At 37.9% G+C, this 17,141-nt stretch overlaps 1 protein-coding gene across 2 annotated transcripts in view; it reads right to left on the bottom strand.

Annotated features, from left to right (window-relative positions):
- Nucleotides 1–241: 241 nt before the first annotated feature.
- The window catches only part of flrt1a (fibronectin leucine rich transmembrane protein 1a), an 89,417-nt gene continuing 72,517 nt past the window's right edge, over nucleotides 242–17,141 (bottom strand). For both annotated transcript variants that reach the window (XM_051895131.1, XM_051895132.1), the window contains one exon: nucleotides 242–10,048. In XM_051895131.1, coding sequence (XP_051751091.1) covers nucleotides 7,830–9,920 — 2,091 coding nt within the window. In that variant the 5' untranslated portion in view covers nucleotides 9,921–10,048 and the 3' untranslated portion in view covers nucleotides 242–7,829. The remainder of the gene's footprint in view (nucleotides 10,049–17,141) is intronic.

Genomic DNA, 17,141 nt, shown 5'->3' with positions numbered 1-17,141 from the left:
ATACTGTATTTGAGTAAACACCAATCTAATTCACCAAGTTATGTATGAGTAATGATACATTTTCATTTTTGGGAAAATTATTCAGTCTTACTTTATATTAGGTATTGTTAACTACTATGTGCAATACAACATGAATACAAGTACTTTATTTGGTACTGACATCTTTCTAATGCACATATAACAGATAAAACATACAAGTTAACAAATTCACATTGTTTAAAGAACTCAGTCCCAGAGGCAGTTTCAATACATTTGCCTTTATTCACATAGAAAAAAAAAACATACTTTATACAAAATAGTGTTGTTGTTTTTTTGTTTTTTGTTTTTTTGTGTGTTTTTGTCTCTGAGTTTTTATCACACAGCTTGACAGAGAAAGAGAGAGTCATATTTTCAAAAGCTGCAACCTACAAAAAAAAAGACATTCATAAAACTGTTTTTCTCTTGCTTGGTGAGATGACAAATAAACAATCATAAGACAGTCAGTGACCTCATACCTACTACTTTTAAAAACACTTAAGAGAACAGAACTAAAACATAACAATGTGATTCACTTGGGGTTTCAGGTTTTGTTTGTTAAGTAATGATAGCAGCATTTGTTTGCTCTGATGATATTATCCAACAGCAGTTCATACAATGAAATATGCATCAAACATGAGAAACAGTAAGGGGTTCTCTTAGTCTGAAAAATAAGGACAAAAATGTAGTAAATATAACAAAATGATAAGGATTGAATTAAAAAGTATGATGTATTTGTGTGCACTGTGTATCTGGTATACTGCCAACTTTAACAATAATTAGGGGTTTAGTTCATTGTAAGTTACATTTACTATATTTGCAAAGAAAAAAAAAAGAAAAAAATGTGATTTTTTTTGTGCGTCTTGAAAGTTCCATTATGATAACACAATAACACTATTATCAAGTAAACTGGACTGAATGTTACACGTTTTCGGTACAGCACTATTCAGTACAGTATTTACCACAACACATATTTGCTGGTTTTGTTGTAAATATAGGGGCAACAAATAAAAAGTATAGAACCATTTTATTCATGCTTTTAATGTCAGTAAATAATAATAATAATAATAATAATAATAATAATAATAATAATGGTAAAATGTAATACCATGGTGCTTTATACACTACACAAAAATGATTTAAACCATCTTAATCAGTATTTTGTCATGTTTTCCTGTAAAAAAAAAAGTATCTAAACATCCTTAAACCATAAATTTACTAAACTGATGAATACAGTCTTTTTTTGTTGTTGTTGTGAATAAATTTGATTTGGCGTCCCCCATTGGCATTTTTTTTCTTTTTCTTGTTTTAAAGGTACACTATGTAACTTTTTTTGTTCACAATTAACAAAAATTAAAGTCAATACATCATCAATTCTTTTTTTCTAAAACGTGTTTTTGTCTTACCATGATTCACTATGGTAAGCCTATTATAAGTGTTTATTAATCCCCCATTTTTTAAAAAAACACCGAACAGAGGAGTCTGCTGGTTAAAAGAGAACGTGACAAAGCTTGTAATAAAACAAGAATCAACATTGTCTTGACTTTTTGGAGATGATGAGAATCAAGGGATTAGAAATGCTGTAAAAGCAATGCACACATGACGTTTTTATTTGGCGTTTTACTCAACAGATAAATTGTCATATGTAGCTCTCTAAAAGAGTTCTTTGTAGCATTATCTATTGTGAGGGGTCATTTCATTATGGTTGTTGTAGCGCTGTGCTGGAATTTATTTTCAAGGAAGTAGCGTGTCTATTAACGAGTAAAGCTACAGTAATGTCTTCAGCTAGTCAGCTTGAGATCCTTTCCATCTAAACTGGTTATATATCTCTTTAGCCTAGCAGTGAATGTTTTATGAGCAGCAGGATCCGCACAGTCACGCAGAGCCGAAGCTCAACCAAAACAATGTTCTTCTGCAAAATGCATGAAGTTTTGTTTTTTAACCTCTAGAGGGACAAAAGTTACATAGTGTTCCCTTTTTTACAGTGTTATAATCATTCAGTACCAGTATATGTCAAAGTACCATGTTATTACTATCTGATACCTCTAGTGTACCATGCTCTGCCACATAACTTGTTATGAGGGGGGATCTACTGTAATTTTCCCATAACATAAAACTGACTGCGAATGAAATGAAATCCATTTTGAAATCCACTGAAGCCTTGTATCGGGAATGTTTTCCTATTGTTGCACACAACCGAACTCTATAAGCCAGGGGTCATTAACTGCTTGCATCACTTACATCACTTAGACAGCATAAAAGAGTCATATTACACCATTCCCAGATGCCTCAGTTATGACAGTGTGGAAGGCCATAGAGATGAGATGAGAGTGCACCAGTGACATATGACAGACAGAGAATGAGTGGAAGCCTTCAGATGATATCGCTGAGTGACAGGCTCTCACTCTCAAGGCATCAACTACTGCCAAGTTCAAATTGAAAATAATACCCCAAAATATCATCACTCCGAATTCTTCATATACAGAAGCAGCTGATTAAGGGCCAGATTTACTAAATATGGGAAATTAGTGTGCAGTCGCAATCTAATAAAATCTCTGATGGGAGTTGAAAGTTCTGTGGGTGATCTACTGAGAATGCGCAAATTCAGTGTCAGGCACAAAATTTGTGTTTTTGAGTAGTAAATAATGGCGCAAAACATGTCACAAACTTTTCAACGCTGCATTTCTGAGTAAATCCTGACAGTAGTTTTTAAAAGCCAAAAGAGGTTTTGCGCTGGCGCAAGCTGTTACTAAATCTAGTTTTAAATGCACAAAAATACTTAATCAATTTATAATACAGCTTCCTTTTGAAATCTGGAACATCATAAGGCGGCTTTCATACTAGCACTTTCATTTGAAGTCAGAGTTTGGTTCGTTTGAATGATGTGAATGCTGTTTGAACTCAGTTGCGCACCCGCAAACTTTATCCGAGTCCACTTAAAAAGGTGGTCTGCGGTGTGGTTCATGTGAACTCCAGTATGGTTTACTGCTGATATGAAAGGAATCGTACTAAATCAGAGAGTGAACCGCTATTGATGACATGTGATTTGGTAAATTTGTTTGTGTTCTCACTCGCTTTTCTGAAGAGGGACTGACGCACTGCAAGCTGCAAGAATGTAGCCTATATTTCGTTTTTGCTCGCCTTCAGCAGAAATGGACTCCTGCTTTCTTTAGATAGGGTTTCCCAGACAGGTTTGCAACCCCCCGGGGGTTCGTGAGGGAACTGCAGGGGTTTCATGATGACAAGCTAATTAATTGAATCAAATGTAATATTAAAATAAATACACACAATCCTGCACAATTAATCGAAATAAATATGAAATTCACAATGTAGCTTAGTGTGATTGTCAAAGCTATTATATTACACATTCACATAATTTCCACCAATTTTTGTGGATAGAAGTTTACAGCATTCCACCAGTATTCCACCAAAATAAAAGCTTTATGATTTGAAATGTTAAAAGCTTGAGAGTTTGAACATTTGAAGTAAAAAAAATTTAAATTTAAGACATAAATATTAGTATTAGAATTGTTTTTATAATATCACATATTCATTTTTTTATTTGACAAAACAGTTGTAATTTATAACAGTGATACATTTCTGTTATTCATTATTCATAATTAAAGTTAAAATTAAAACTACTACTACTACTAATCCTTAAATGCATACCTCGGGTCTTTATAGACCCGGGACATCATTCACCAAATTCCCCTCTCCTTAATTTTTTAAAGTTATAAACATCAACCTTGTTAGTATTCCTGAATCTATTCATAAACAATATAACAAGAAAAAAATACAATGATAAAAGAACGTCTGTTTTCTAATTATGTGTATAGTGACCCGAGATATGTAATAGTGTAAGAATTTTTTTTTCTGAGCAACAATTGAATCTCTGATGACTTAGTAAGTGCAATTCACCTTTATTCCTCAAGGTGGTGATGTCTGAAACACAATGATGACAAAAGAATACAAAAGAATACACAAGTATCATCAGCAAAACTTGAAATGGCTCAGCGATTTACTGCAGTTCAAGTTCTGTATGCAATCAAATATTAGTATCACTATCCTTTTGCTGCATTCTCCTGCGTTGTTCTTACCTATCAATAGGAGCAAACAGCAGCTGCTTTGATAATGTACAAATACCGCAGTTCAGAATAAAAGAAATATACAGTGTGAATACAATTCAGTGGAGGATGGGAGGAGAAATCGAACTCTGGTTCGGACCAAGCAACTGATCCAAGTATGGAAGCACCCGACACTAAATATTTTGTGCTGAAAGCAATAGAGTTAATGGCCATGTTGCTATAAAGGCACTAAGGGACACCTTTATCATCTGTGTGTAGTGACATGAAAAACTCGAGCAGCAGTTTTTGATGCCTTGGGAGTGAGAACGGGTTGTGTGTGAGGTGAAAAGAATTGCTGTTATTTTACAGAATGAGTATGCAGGTTGAGCTCCTGTCTCAGGGGTGACAACAGAAGGAGTGTGTGTGCTTGTGTATGCGTGCGTATATACAGTTGGAGTGTGTGCTTGTGCAAAGAGACATCTGCGTTAATGGGGTGCAGGTGGAACAACTGCTGGTCAGAGTCGGCAGGAGATACCGAATTTGCAGATGGTTTAAATAAAACAGACAGGAAAAATTGCAACAGAAAATACTTTTAATGTACGCCTCCATATTTTTGAAGCCCTAAAGAACATCATCATCACACACGCAAGGACACACACTGACTCTGTAATCCTTCTTTGCACATGCTGCAAATTCAAATGAAAACAATGGCGGCAGATCAAAGAGGTTTCTCAAGATGGGAGGGGGAAGTGAAGACAGGAAATGAACGCCTGAACATTTCAGCTGCAAGCTGAGATAAAAATACGATCTATAGGTGGAAGTTGAATGCAAGACCCCATTTACACCTGTAGAGTTGCAAAACCTGCAATCTCATTGCCTTTGTGAGAGCTGCATGAATCTGCATTACAGTAATAATGAGAAATAAAATAAGTTTATTTAACCGGTTTCAAGTGCTCTTGAGATGCAATGAATATTCTCTTGAAAGCAGTTGCAAATTATATTTGAGATGAATGCAAACAGTTCAGCCAAAAATGAGCTAAGAATTTACTAACCTTCATTCAGTTAAATTTGGCTAGTTTTGATTACAAGTCATACAAGAACTCATGGCATCTTGTGTCATTAATTTCATATATCTACAGTATGAGAACTATTCCGATAAGTGCTTGGAGAATGGATGGAGAACTATTCCTTCATGGTTGAATGAGTGCAAGCATGAATTTGATTTGATAACAATTCAATTTCAACATGTTTCTCACACAAAGGATTTGGAATATAGTCTTCAGAGTCATACGGACTATTTTTTTTGTGCTTTTATGGTGACTTTTTGTCTTTTTTGGAGCTTGGCAGCCCCTAATGACTGTTTTATCAACATCCTGCTTCACCAATCTGGTAAACTATTTTTCCAAAACAGTTTTTATGTGTTTCAAAAGTAAGTCCATTTCTTGTCAATTTCATGTTATCAAAGCAATGGCAACAGTGGGTGGTTGTCTCTCAACTGGCCTATAAATAAAAGTCTGAAAACCCCACAGGTAAAATTTAAGAAGGCTCATTAAAAGCACAATGATATTTTTGGTTTACAAAGAAAAACTTATTGTGAGACTGTAAAGCCAATTTGTACTGAAATGCCATGAAGTCTTGATTCATTTCCGTCTCTGAAACAGAAGTTAGTAGTCATCCTTTGTGCAGAGAGAAAGGAGAAAGACCAAACGCCAGCACAACAGCAGACAGCAAAAAGATGACAAAACATTTCATGCACAGTTCACACCACGGCCTTCATTTCGGTTAGGCCCCTGTTTTAATATGAAATCCATGTTTTATCTTTAAAATCTCTTGGTATTTTTCAGTTTGAAACATTCTACTTCTCTCTCGCTTTCTCTCTCCATCCATCCTTTCCAATTTTTGACAAGTACAGTACATTGCCAAAGAGTACATAAAATACAAGGCAGTGTAAGCTGTCTTAAATTCTCCACAAGTCCTCAAATACATAAATACAAATACAGCAGAGCAGAACAGAAATGTCCAGAGACTCAGGGAAAGTCTTTCGTACAATACACACATACCTTTCCTCGCTGTCTACCTTTGTGTAAATTGACTGATAAGAGCTCCTTAATTAGCATTCTCTCCTGCTGTTGGCTTAAATTAATGGGTTGAAGACATTAACAAACTGATAATTGATACACAAGGAAATAAATGAAAAAGAATTTTCAGCAAAAATGTATCCACCTTACAAAATTATACAACATTCTAATGCACTCTCTATCTCCCACAGTGATGGTCCACAGTGTTATGGTTCAAATTCCTGGTTTCCCTCTAACACCCTCCCTCTTCTTCCTAAAACTCGTAGCAGTACAACCGCTGTGGTTAGCAGCGAGGCCATATCCTTTTCTTCAGTGACATTTGGAGATGTAAATAAGCAATATTGTGCTAAGAATGTGGCTAAGCAACCTACAAACCATGGTCCACCTTAATAGAACATTGGTTTACTCTCTGTGCAAAACATTACTGGGGACAATCTATTGAAAACAAGCAAGTTTTGTGTTACCATGAAGTTTTTTACAGACATATTCCCATTTTTAATAAGTGTGAGACTGTCATGTTTGTGTAAACTGGGACAGTTTGTTGATATAGTGGGATAGCTTGGCTTGTCTGGCTGCTGTAGGTCTGATTGGTTGTTTGGGGGATTTAAAAATGGAAAAGTGATAACTCACTGACCTCAGTTATAGAGGAAAACCTTTGAATAGTTCACTTTAACTATCAGCAGGGCTTTATAACATAAAAATTTAAGTGAAACAAATTTGGAAAGAACAATGAAACAAAAATCACTAGGGAACAGAGTCATGACAATGTCAAATATCTAACTTGCGTTGTTTGTATCTATCAACACACCAGGGTTCTGTTGCAATTTTAAAAATTGAAAGTTCTCAAGACACATAAACCCCTTTCATTCATCTTCTCAACTTTACACCAGTCTGAAAGTAATACAGTCAGCGTAACGCTTGTTGGACGTTATCATAGTAGCATCAGGCAGCTTTCAAGTGTATAAGATTTCAAATTAATTTAGTTTTTGAGGCATTTCAAACCTTGCTGTAGTTTTTCGGGGCCATGTCGTTGCTTGGTCCAGACACTCCTTCTTTAATAGGAATAGTAGTCATGTTCTGCAGCTCATATCTCCAAAAAAAAAACTATGCATGTGAACCCATGCATTTTCCATAAGGATCACATCCCACAACACATTTCCAGTTTCTCTGAGCAAAAAAGTTATCTTCCTTTATGCAGGACTCACAATCCTGGATCAAATCCTTGACTCAGGGACCTTCATTTCACAGGAGTCAACTATTAAAATGTATAGCAGGTTGGTTATTTCCTTTGAGAAGGCTGCCTCTCTGCCATATATGCATTGAGCTCTGTGAACTGTCTGTAAGCTGAATGCAGTGTGGGCTGCCCTTGAATCCACCTCAGTGCACGGCCAGAGATAAAACAGCAATGTCAGGGACACTGATCATTACACCGGGAGGTGAAAATAGCATTTGGTATCACCACCTGAAATGGCATCATTGCCTCCTGGCACCACATTTATAATGCTTCCTATAAGCATCTGGGCCAATTAAAAGTTTTATAGTCTCATGAACAGCAGGCTACATTGTAATGGAGACCAGAAGGCACAAAGGGATTCTGCAGAGCCCATGTTGATTAAAAACTGTGTATCTATGCAATACATGACTCCTAATTATGGTTTCTAAATCAAAGCTATCATGTGTAAGAGTAATCTATATCTGGAATGCCTCCTTCTCTATAGCCACGGTTGGTACCATAGCCAGAGTTGGTCATGTTTTGGGATGGCTTGTATAGACCTGTGCCATTCGAGGGGAAGATGGTGTGTATAATGTAGTCCTCTCGCACTGGTTTGGGTTGAAGAGACTGCCTTGTTGCCATTGGTGTCATCTGAAATCCAGGACCTCTGATCTCTAAGATAGTATTGTCTTTCTTTGTGCCTGACTCAATGTAGTCATCATAGTGTTTGCTCTTGCGAGAGCCACTATGGCTGTAATGGTCTCGTGATGCGAGGTGCCCTGCACGGTGCCCATACCAGCAGAAAATGGCAATAATAAGAGCAAGGGAAACTATTGCCGTAGCACCTCCAATAATTCCCGCAAGTGGAAGAGAAGTCATTTGATCAGAGCTCTCGTCTTCACCTTGTTCATCATCAGGCTGGCTGGGATCAGACGTTTCTGTTCTGGCACAAACTGGAACATCATTTGATTCTGTGTCACCACCAGGCAAACTGCTTCTGCTTCCACTGTTAGACACTAGAGGCACCATGCAGATGATGTAGCTGGAAGCAGGCTGCAGGGAAGTGAGAAGGTACTCTCGCCGGTCACCTCTAACCAAAGTTTCTGTGATGGACCCCATGGCAGAGCTAGTTCCTAGGCGAAGCCAGCTTAATCGAAAGGAAGAAGATGTTTGTGCTACACTCCAAGTAACACGGATGCTGTCATGGGATAGGGGTTTCACATTCAGGGCTAGGTTCTTGCCCACACCACTGCTGCTTAATGTGTAGTCCAACCCTGTTTCTGGAAGACCCAGGCCTGGTCGCTTGGATCTGAGAGTGAACAGGGACCCTTGAGGGGGAGAAAGAGTGGTAGAAATAGCTCCCACCGCTCCTCCGCTCACCCTGTTACCACCAACGCCAACCCCTGTACCTACTCCTCCACCGCCAGCAGCACCAGCTAACTCACATTCATCCATCTGATTTGTGAGGTCTCTAAGCGCCATGTCTCGGACTCGCTCTGGTGTCTGGCAGATAAAGCCTCTCACGGTAATTGTGTTCCCCTTTGCCTCAAGCCAGTCATGCAGCCAGCGCAAGTTGCACCCACAGTGCCATGGGTTTCCTCGCACAAGTAGCTGCCCAAGGTTCTCCAAGTCCCTGAACAATCCTCTGGGAAGGGTAGTCAGATTGTTTCCAGAAAGATCTAGGCGTTGTAGTCTGCGCATTCCATCCAGTGAGCCCCGAGGCATGTGTATAAGGTTATTGTCCTGAAGGGAGAGTCTCTGCAGATGGGCACTGGGCAAGTTAAGTGGGGGTGTTTGAAGTGAATTACGGACCAGGGAGAGTTCTGTTAAGTTTGACAGGCGTGAGAAGGTATCGTCAGCTATGCGTTGATTAGCTAAAAGATTACCATCCAAGACCAGGCGGCGTAAAGAGGACAAACCTCGGAAGGCATGAGTGGGAATTGTAGAGATTCGGTTGTCATCTAAACGGAGCTCTTCAAGTGAGGCAGGAAGACCAGATGGGATGCTGGAAAGGTGGTTTCTGGAAAGGAAGAGGAGACGTAACCGAGGGTTGTCCGCAAAGGCTTGGTCCTCAATACTCACTGTAGAAACAGAGTTGTCGTCCAGATGCAACTTTTCAAGGAGCGGAAGTCTAGCAAGTGCAGTCCTTGGCAACACTCTAATGTTGTTGTCCTGGAGGTGGAGCTCTCTTAATGAAGGTGGCAAATGCATGGGAAAGTCATCAAGCTCGTTATCATAGAGATATATAACACGCACAGTAGTGTGATGCTCCAAGGACCGAGGAAGCCCTGCATTGTCAATGTGATTGTTCTGAAGATAAAGGACAGTTGCAGATGGTGGTAGAGGTGGGATTGCACTCAATCCACGGTCGTTGCAGTAAATAAAGTCCTCATCACAGCGACACACAGAAGGGCACACTATGTCACCTTCACCATCCAATCCCTGTGAAGAAGCTGCAGTCATCTCCAGTAGCTCAGCCAACAGTGTGAAGCACAGCAGCAGAAAGAAGAGCAAGTCTCGAAGCTCCCCTATACCTTCAGGAGCCATCATGCAACCAGCAAGCTCTCCTCACCTCTGCTTGCCTTTTATAGCACAATTCAACCAATATAATGGTTCTTTACAGAAGACGATTCAGAAGTCCATTTGGACTTTGGACTTGTGGTGTGTTTTCTTTCACCCTGGAAATAGATATAGAGAGAGAAACACACACTAGTTAGCAAGTTAATACCTTGCATAGATTTTTATGATGTTCCAATAAAAGTCAGTGAAAGGTTAACATCATACATGAAAGCACATGTTAATTGAATCATGTCCAATTGCTTAGTCATGCTGACTATTTAAGCTGTTTTGCATAGTTGCAGTTTAATTGATGTTTGAACTTGCTGGCCTCATTTACTGATGCACTAATCATGAAGTATTAGTATGTTTTGAGTGAGAAAGACTGACATAGTATGACATGTCTTCCTCTTCAACAAAAAGTTATTGTATGACAAGTGTTGTAACTAAAAGTTGCAATGCTACAAATTTAACATTTAGTTTAGCAACAGTAGCTTAGCTAAGTTTTCAAAATAATCTATCTTATGAAAACTAACAACACATGAAATATGTACCAAAAAACAATATATATAACCATGGAAATCATTGGGTTAGTGAGATATCTTTTCAAATATTTTGTTTTAATTGGACATAAATGTCTGGCAGTTGAAAAAATGTATTCAATATCATTAGAATATATAAAAAGGTAAAGGTACTATTTAATCTATAAACATTTTGAAGATCACAGATTTCTTTGCAAAATGAATTATATTAAAAGTTATACACTAAGTGTACCATGTTAGTACAAATTGATTTCTATTTAATTTTTTATTGCATGTTCAGCTATTCAACCAAACTATGAGACATAAAAAGATGTATTACAGCCTTCCTCTGTCATTCACATTGATATAAAATGGCTAAACATTTAGAGATAATCATCATGTGTGTTCCAACTTTTGTAAAGTTTGGACATTGTGTTTACCAGAAATAGACCAATTTATCATTATGGGCAACACCCTGCAAAAGCATATGTTTCAACCAGGTATACCAACGCTATCCCACGACCAATTCGTACGTATTTTATGAGGTGGCTAATTCGTATGAATTCATACGACCTCACTCGTACGAATTTGTACGGGTCATCCCAGTGACGGGTAGGTTTAGGGGCGGGGTTTGGGGTAGGTCATTCGTATGAATTCATACGAATTTGTCGATTTAGCAAAAAACATATGAATTCGTACGAGTGAGGTCGTATGAATTCGTATGAATTAGCCACCTCGTAAAATACGTACGAATTGGCGTGAGATCGGGTTGGGTATACCCAATGACCTAAGAGGAGACTCACTTTTAGGGCAGAAAAAGCATAACTGGCAAAACGTTACAAATACAATAGGGTGAAAATGGAGCTACGGTTTAATGCAAAAGCAGTGCATGTCTGTTTGCAGCCACATATGTTGTGTTTTAAGCAAAACATCTGGTCAAATGAGACTGCTGACCAATATTGAGTATTCAGGTCACTGCATACAGTACAGAGATGAATGATTGAGAGAGAAGGAGAGAGACTGATATGCAGAGGGAGTGGGAGAGATTAGTAAACGTGTTTGTGACTGTCTGGATTAAGCAGGTATTTTAGCTTACAAGCTTCACACACTTTTATGTTCAGCCTCAACTGACAGCAGAGACAATCCACAATCTATGTTTATGATAATATTTACATGTGTATTTTCTAGAGCAGGGATTCCAACCTGGGGCTTTAGTTGGGCAACATTTTTTTTTTAATTATTACTGTTTGGTGGCATTTTGCATATGCAAGCATTTCTCACATTTTCTTGAGAAAATGTACAAATTTAGTTTTTAAAACAATTCCATTTCTTATCATGCTAAAAAATGGATAGATGTTACCTAAAATTTCAGGTGATATATACATCAAATAATTTAGATCATAATTTAAGGCTCGGTTGTAAAAAAAATGTTTCTTTTTCATTCTTACATGTTTTCCCAATGACCCTTGCATGTAATAGCTTTTACCAAAGTGCATGTGGTGACATTTCTGCAAAAAGATAGTTTGTTGCTTCTTGCATATTTCGTGACACTTTTAAAGTAAAATGTCCAGTGAGTAGCGATAAAAGTTTGTTCAGTTTTCTCCGAAACTGATGAATGTGAATCTTGATGAATCTTAAAACATTTTATATCAGTTGTAGTAGCCTATATATATTAGAATATTTTTGGTGCGCCAAAAAAACTAAATAACTACTTATATAGTGATGGCCGATTTCAAAACACTGCTTCATGAAGCTTCGGAGTATAATGAATCAGCGTGTCGAATCATGATTCGGATCGCGTGTCAAACCGCCAAACTGCTGAAATCACGTGACTTTGGCGCTCCGAACCGCTGATTCGACACGCTGATGAACTGATTTAAATATGTTTTTAGTACATTAATGGATCTTGAGAGAGGAAATGTCATTGCTGGCTATGCAGGCCTCATTGAGCCATCGGATTTCAACAAAAATATCTTAATTTGTGTTCCGAAGATGAATGAAGGTCTTACGGGTGTGGAACGGCATGAGGGTAAGTAATAAATTACATTATTTTCATTTTTGCGTGAACTAACCCTTTAACGTCATTTTCAAGAGATGGTGGCAAATCCTGCTTCCAACGAGCGTAGCGTGGAGCTGCCTTATGTCATACATAAAAATAAACTTTAACATTAGACATTATGTTTACATAAGGATACCTTCATTTTTGCTTTTTTACAGCCGTTTTTAAAGCAAACTCCAGCATTTTTTTTTTTTTTTCTGTTTTTGCCATAATTGCCAAAAACACGAATGCTTACATGTTTACTACGATTATGAGCTTAATCACATTACTTTAATTAAAGTTTTGCATTTACATGAGGAAAAGTTTAATTGCAATATTGCCAAAATCCCATTATAATCGCATTACGAGGGTGCATGTAAATGCACTCATTGAGCTCTTTTATTGTGACTCGTGTTTCACAGGACTCGCACCCGAGTGCTCCGCATCACAAGTGCAGTGCTGTACCAGGTAAACTACTGAGCAACCTTGTTATTCTAGAAAATCCATAAATACGGAGCTGGTTATGTGATGTGAAAATGTATTATTAATGGTAAAGTGTTTTAAGGGCATAATATCCCTGCTGAAAAATCCTACATAACCCAGCATAAATTCCATGTTTGTCCAGGCTGGTTTATGCTGGTTAGAGCTGGTATAATGCTGGTGTAGCTGGTGGACAGACATAGTCATGCTGTTCTCAAGCAAAACTGAGCTGGTGTTGCTGGTCCACCAGCACTCCTGCTTCCCATGTTGGGGACCAGCAAACCAGCATCCAATGCCGGTCCCAGCATGCAGAACATACCTTATGCTGATGACCAGCAATGCTATATTTTCCAGCAGGGATAGCATTGTGAACCATATGAAAATAAGTCTTTATCTACCCCCGTAATCATAATTTGTGTGTAAAGGAGTAAAAATGGTTAGTGTTTAACTGCCACTAGTGTTCATTTCAGCTGGAAATGCAGTAAATTATATGTGTAGGTACGTTTTTGTTGTTTTTTGCTAGTTTTGCAAAAATCTAGGCAGAGGCACGTTTTTTTCCCAATGAGCCTATGCTGATTATGTGTGTATCAGACATGGACACCACAGCTTACAAACCAGGAGACTGACTGTAATTAGACCATCCACACAGCTGGTGTCATTGTATGTATATGTGCACATACTGTATGCTGGTATGTGGATGTTTGTATCTGTACATGGCATATGTTTTATGCATGCCATCCTCAGTGTGTATATGAGATGTTCAGGTGCACGTGTGTGGAGGCGAGTAAGGAGTGTGGCGTAGTCACAAGGGGACTTGTAAAAATGGGGATGTCCAGACAGACTGTCGCCTTGGGGTGTCTTGCACTCTCTCCTTTCCAATATTCCATCCATTGGGAGGGCAGGACAAGACTATATCAATTTACATCCAGGGACTCTGGGACAGACCAGAGGAACATCTGAATGACTCTGTGTGCATCGCTTCAGTGCTGTATCTACCACTAAAACTCAGTGAAATAAAATGATTTCAGCTCATCCCTACTGCCAATTGGTAGCTTATAGTAAAACTGTGTTTTATTTGAAAAGAACAATACACTAGTCTGGCTACATTCTTGAGCCGTACTATAACAATAAGGTTTGTATAAAAATGCTTGTTTCATCAAGCTGTGGTTATGTATAGCCTATTGGTTTTAAAAACCAGCTCCAAATGTTCTAGACTGTCAGTGTGAAATGGAAGTTGTGATCGTCTTTTCTTCTTTGTTGTGCCATATATCTGAGTTCTTGGATTCTTGAACAAGAAAAAAAAAAATGTAGGGTAGGACTTTATTTTGTCTATCAGGAATTGATCGCTGCAAGAGTGAGGGGATGTTATTTGTGCACAGATAAATAATTTATAATAAATACTGCAATATTACATAAAAAAAAAAAAAAGAATTGACATTTTTTATTTAACGGTGAGTATAAACAAAAATAGTAGATGTCACAATTGTTTTGAAACAGTTTAACACATTCATTTACAATCAACTAGAGTGCATTCAGAGTGCCCATTTATTTTTTTGTTTGTTTGTTTGTTGCCCAAAACAAAGGTTTGACATTTTGGCATGTTATCTTTTTCATTTTTGCTGTTTCATGAATTATTTTTTTATCTCTTAATTATTAACATTTTGCTGAAAAGGTATTAAATTGCTTATAGATTTTAAATACAGATATAATGTGAAAGATATCTTTTAATACATTAGATAGTATTTCATATTTAAACAAAGCTATCCTTCTCAAATTATTGTCAATAAACAGCAGGTTCCTGTTGTATCAATTTAGCCCATATAGTATGACAACATACCCGGTATAGATCCACATGTGTTCAATGCAATATATCTTTTTTTCCCCTAGCAATGTTCAATGTAAATTGGAAAAAACAAAAAAACAAAACAAAAAAAACACTGAGAATCATTTACTAGACTTACTTTAATAAGTGCATCAAGTTAATTTCAAAGTATTTAAATTGATATTTTATATTTGCATCTATGCAAAATTGTTTGACTAATTAACTATTAGAGAATATTTGTTTCCACTTCTGTTTGCTTTCAATTACAGCAAACTACAGAAGCCACATGGCCGTTCAAACTGCGTGGATGTGTTCTCTCAGAGGTTTAAGCCAACCTACTAATTGTAATGATTAATGAAGGTAAGAAAGAAGGTAAGTTAGTCTTTTATTTGCTTTAAACTGAAAATTGTCATGTCACTTCATAGTCCTATTACTTTTTTCTGTTATATATATAAAAAAATAATAATATAGTCTCAAATCTCGCCGCATAAAAACTGGACTATGAATACTAAAGAAGAAGTGAATGGTTGTGGTCTTCAGACCATGTCTATTTTTTAAAAGCATGCTTATGTTTCAATAGATCTTGAAGTTTGTATTTTGGCTTTTTGACAAATGGACTGTAAACACTGTTAAAACACAAATTTATGGCATCATGTGTCGACTGCAACGTTCCTGTGGAAAGTCGTTACACGCCATTACAGCTTATCTGTCAGGCAATGCATTGCTGTAAATATTTTGGGAACTGAAAATGTCAGATTCAGGAGAGAGAGAGAGATGGGTATGATGATGGACGTTTACAAGTAACTGAGGAAACAGAGCGATTAAAGGTTGAATGAAAGCTGCGAGGGAGATGGAGGGACAGGGGTGAGAGACACTGTTAAGTCAGTGAGCTCTTGGATTGATGTTTTGGGATGAGATGTCTCTTTATACAGGTCCCACTGTGGATTTCACATAGCGTTAAAGGATTTACCTAATACATCCGTCAGTTTACTGAGACAGGCAGCATGCCAGTCAAATCTATTCATACTCCTGCTATCAATTTACTATCAATCTATCAATTTATTTTTACAACAGCCTGTTCAAGTTGTGAAGTAAAACACATTTCAACCTTTTCAGATCAAACACCTAATGCTGATTTCTCCAGCGGCAAAAAATGCCAATTTTCAATATTTTAACTTAATAAAAACAAGTATTAAATGTATGTGTCAATGTATTAAAACTTAATACATTAATCAACAAAATCACAATAAATTAGATTATATACAGTCTCTCACAGAAGTGAGTACACCCCTCACATTTTTGTAAATATTTTATTATATCTTTTCATGTGACAACACTGAAGAAATGACACTTTGCTACAATGTAAAGTAGTGAGTGTACAGCTTGTATAACAGTGTAAATTTGCTGTCCCCTCAAAATAACTCAACACACAGCCATTAAAGTCTAAACCGCTGGCCACAAAAGTGACTACACCCCTAAGTAAAAATGTCCAAATTGGGCCCAATTAGCCATTTTCTCTCCCCAGTGTCATGTGACTCGTTAGTGTTGAATGGGGAGCAGGTGTGTTAAATTTGGTGTTATCGCTCTCACTCTCTCATACTGGTCACTGGAAGTTCAACATGGCACCTCATGGCAAAGAACTCTCTGAGGATCTGAAAAAAAGAATTGTTGCTCTACATAAAGATGGCGTAGGCTATAAGAAGATTGCCAAGACCCTGAAACTGAGCTGCAGCACGGTGACCAAGACCATACAGCGGTTTAACAGGACAGGTTCCACTCAGAACAGGCCTCACCATGGTCGACCAAAGAAGTTGAGTGCACGTGCTCAGCGTCATATCCAGAGGTTGTGTTTGGGAAATAGACGTATGAGTGCTGCCAGCATTGCTGCAGAGGTTGAAGGGGTGGGAGGTCAGCCTGTCAGTGCTCAGACCATACGCCGCACACTGCATCAAATTGGTCTGCATGTCTGTCGTCCCAGAAGGAAGACTCTCCTAAAGATGATGCACAAGAAAGCCCGCAAACAGTTTGCTGAAGACAAGCAGACTAAGGACACGGATAACTGGAACCATGTCCTGTGGTCTGATGAGACCAAGATGAACTTATTTGGTTCAGATGGTGTCAAGCGTGTGTGGCAGCAACCAGGTGAGGAGTACAAAGACAAGTGTGTCTTGACTACAGTCAAGCATGGTGGTGGGAGTGTCATGGTCTGGGGCTGCATGAGTGCTGCCGGTACCGGGGAGCTACAGTTCATTGAGGGAACCATGAATGCCAACATGTACTGTGACATACTGAAGCAGAGCATGATCCCCTACCTTCCGAGACTGGGCCGCAGGGCAGTATTCCAATATGATAAC

This window comes from Ctenopharyngodon idella, chromosome 5 (genome assembly GCF_019924925.1).
Source record: "Ctenopharyngodon idella isolate HZGC_01 chromosome 5, HZGC01, whole genome shotgun sequence".
Lineage (NCBI taxonomy): Eukaryota > Metazoa > Chordata > Actinopteri > Cypriniformes > Xenocyprididae > Ctenopharyngodon > Ctenopharyngodon idella.
Note: the sequence above shows the minus strand (reverse complement) of the source record. Positions and strands in the feature narration are given on the sequence as shown.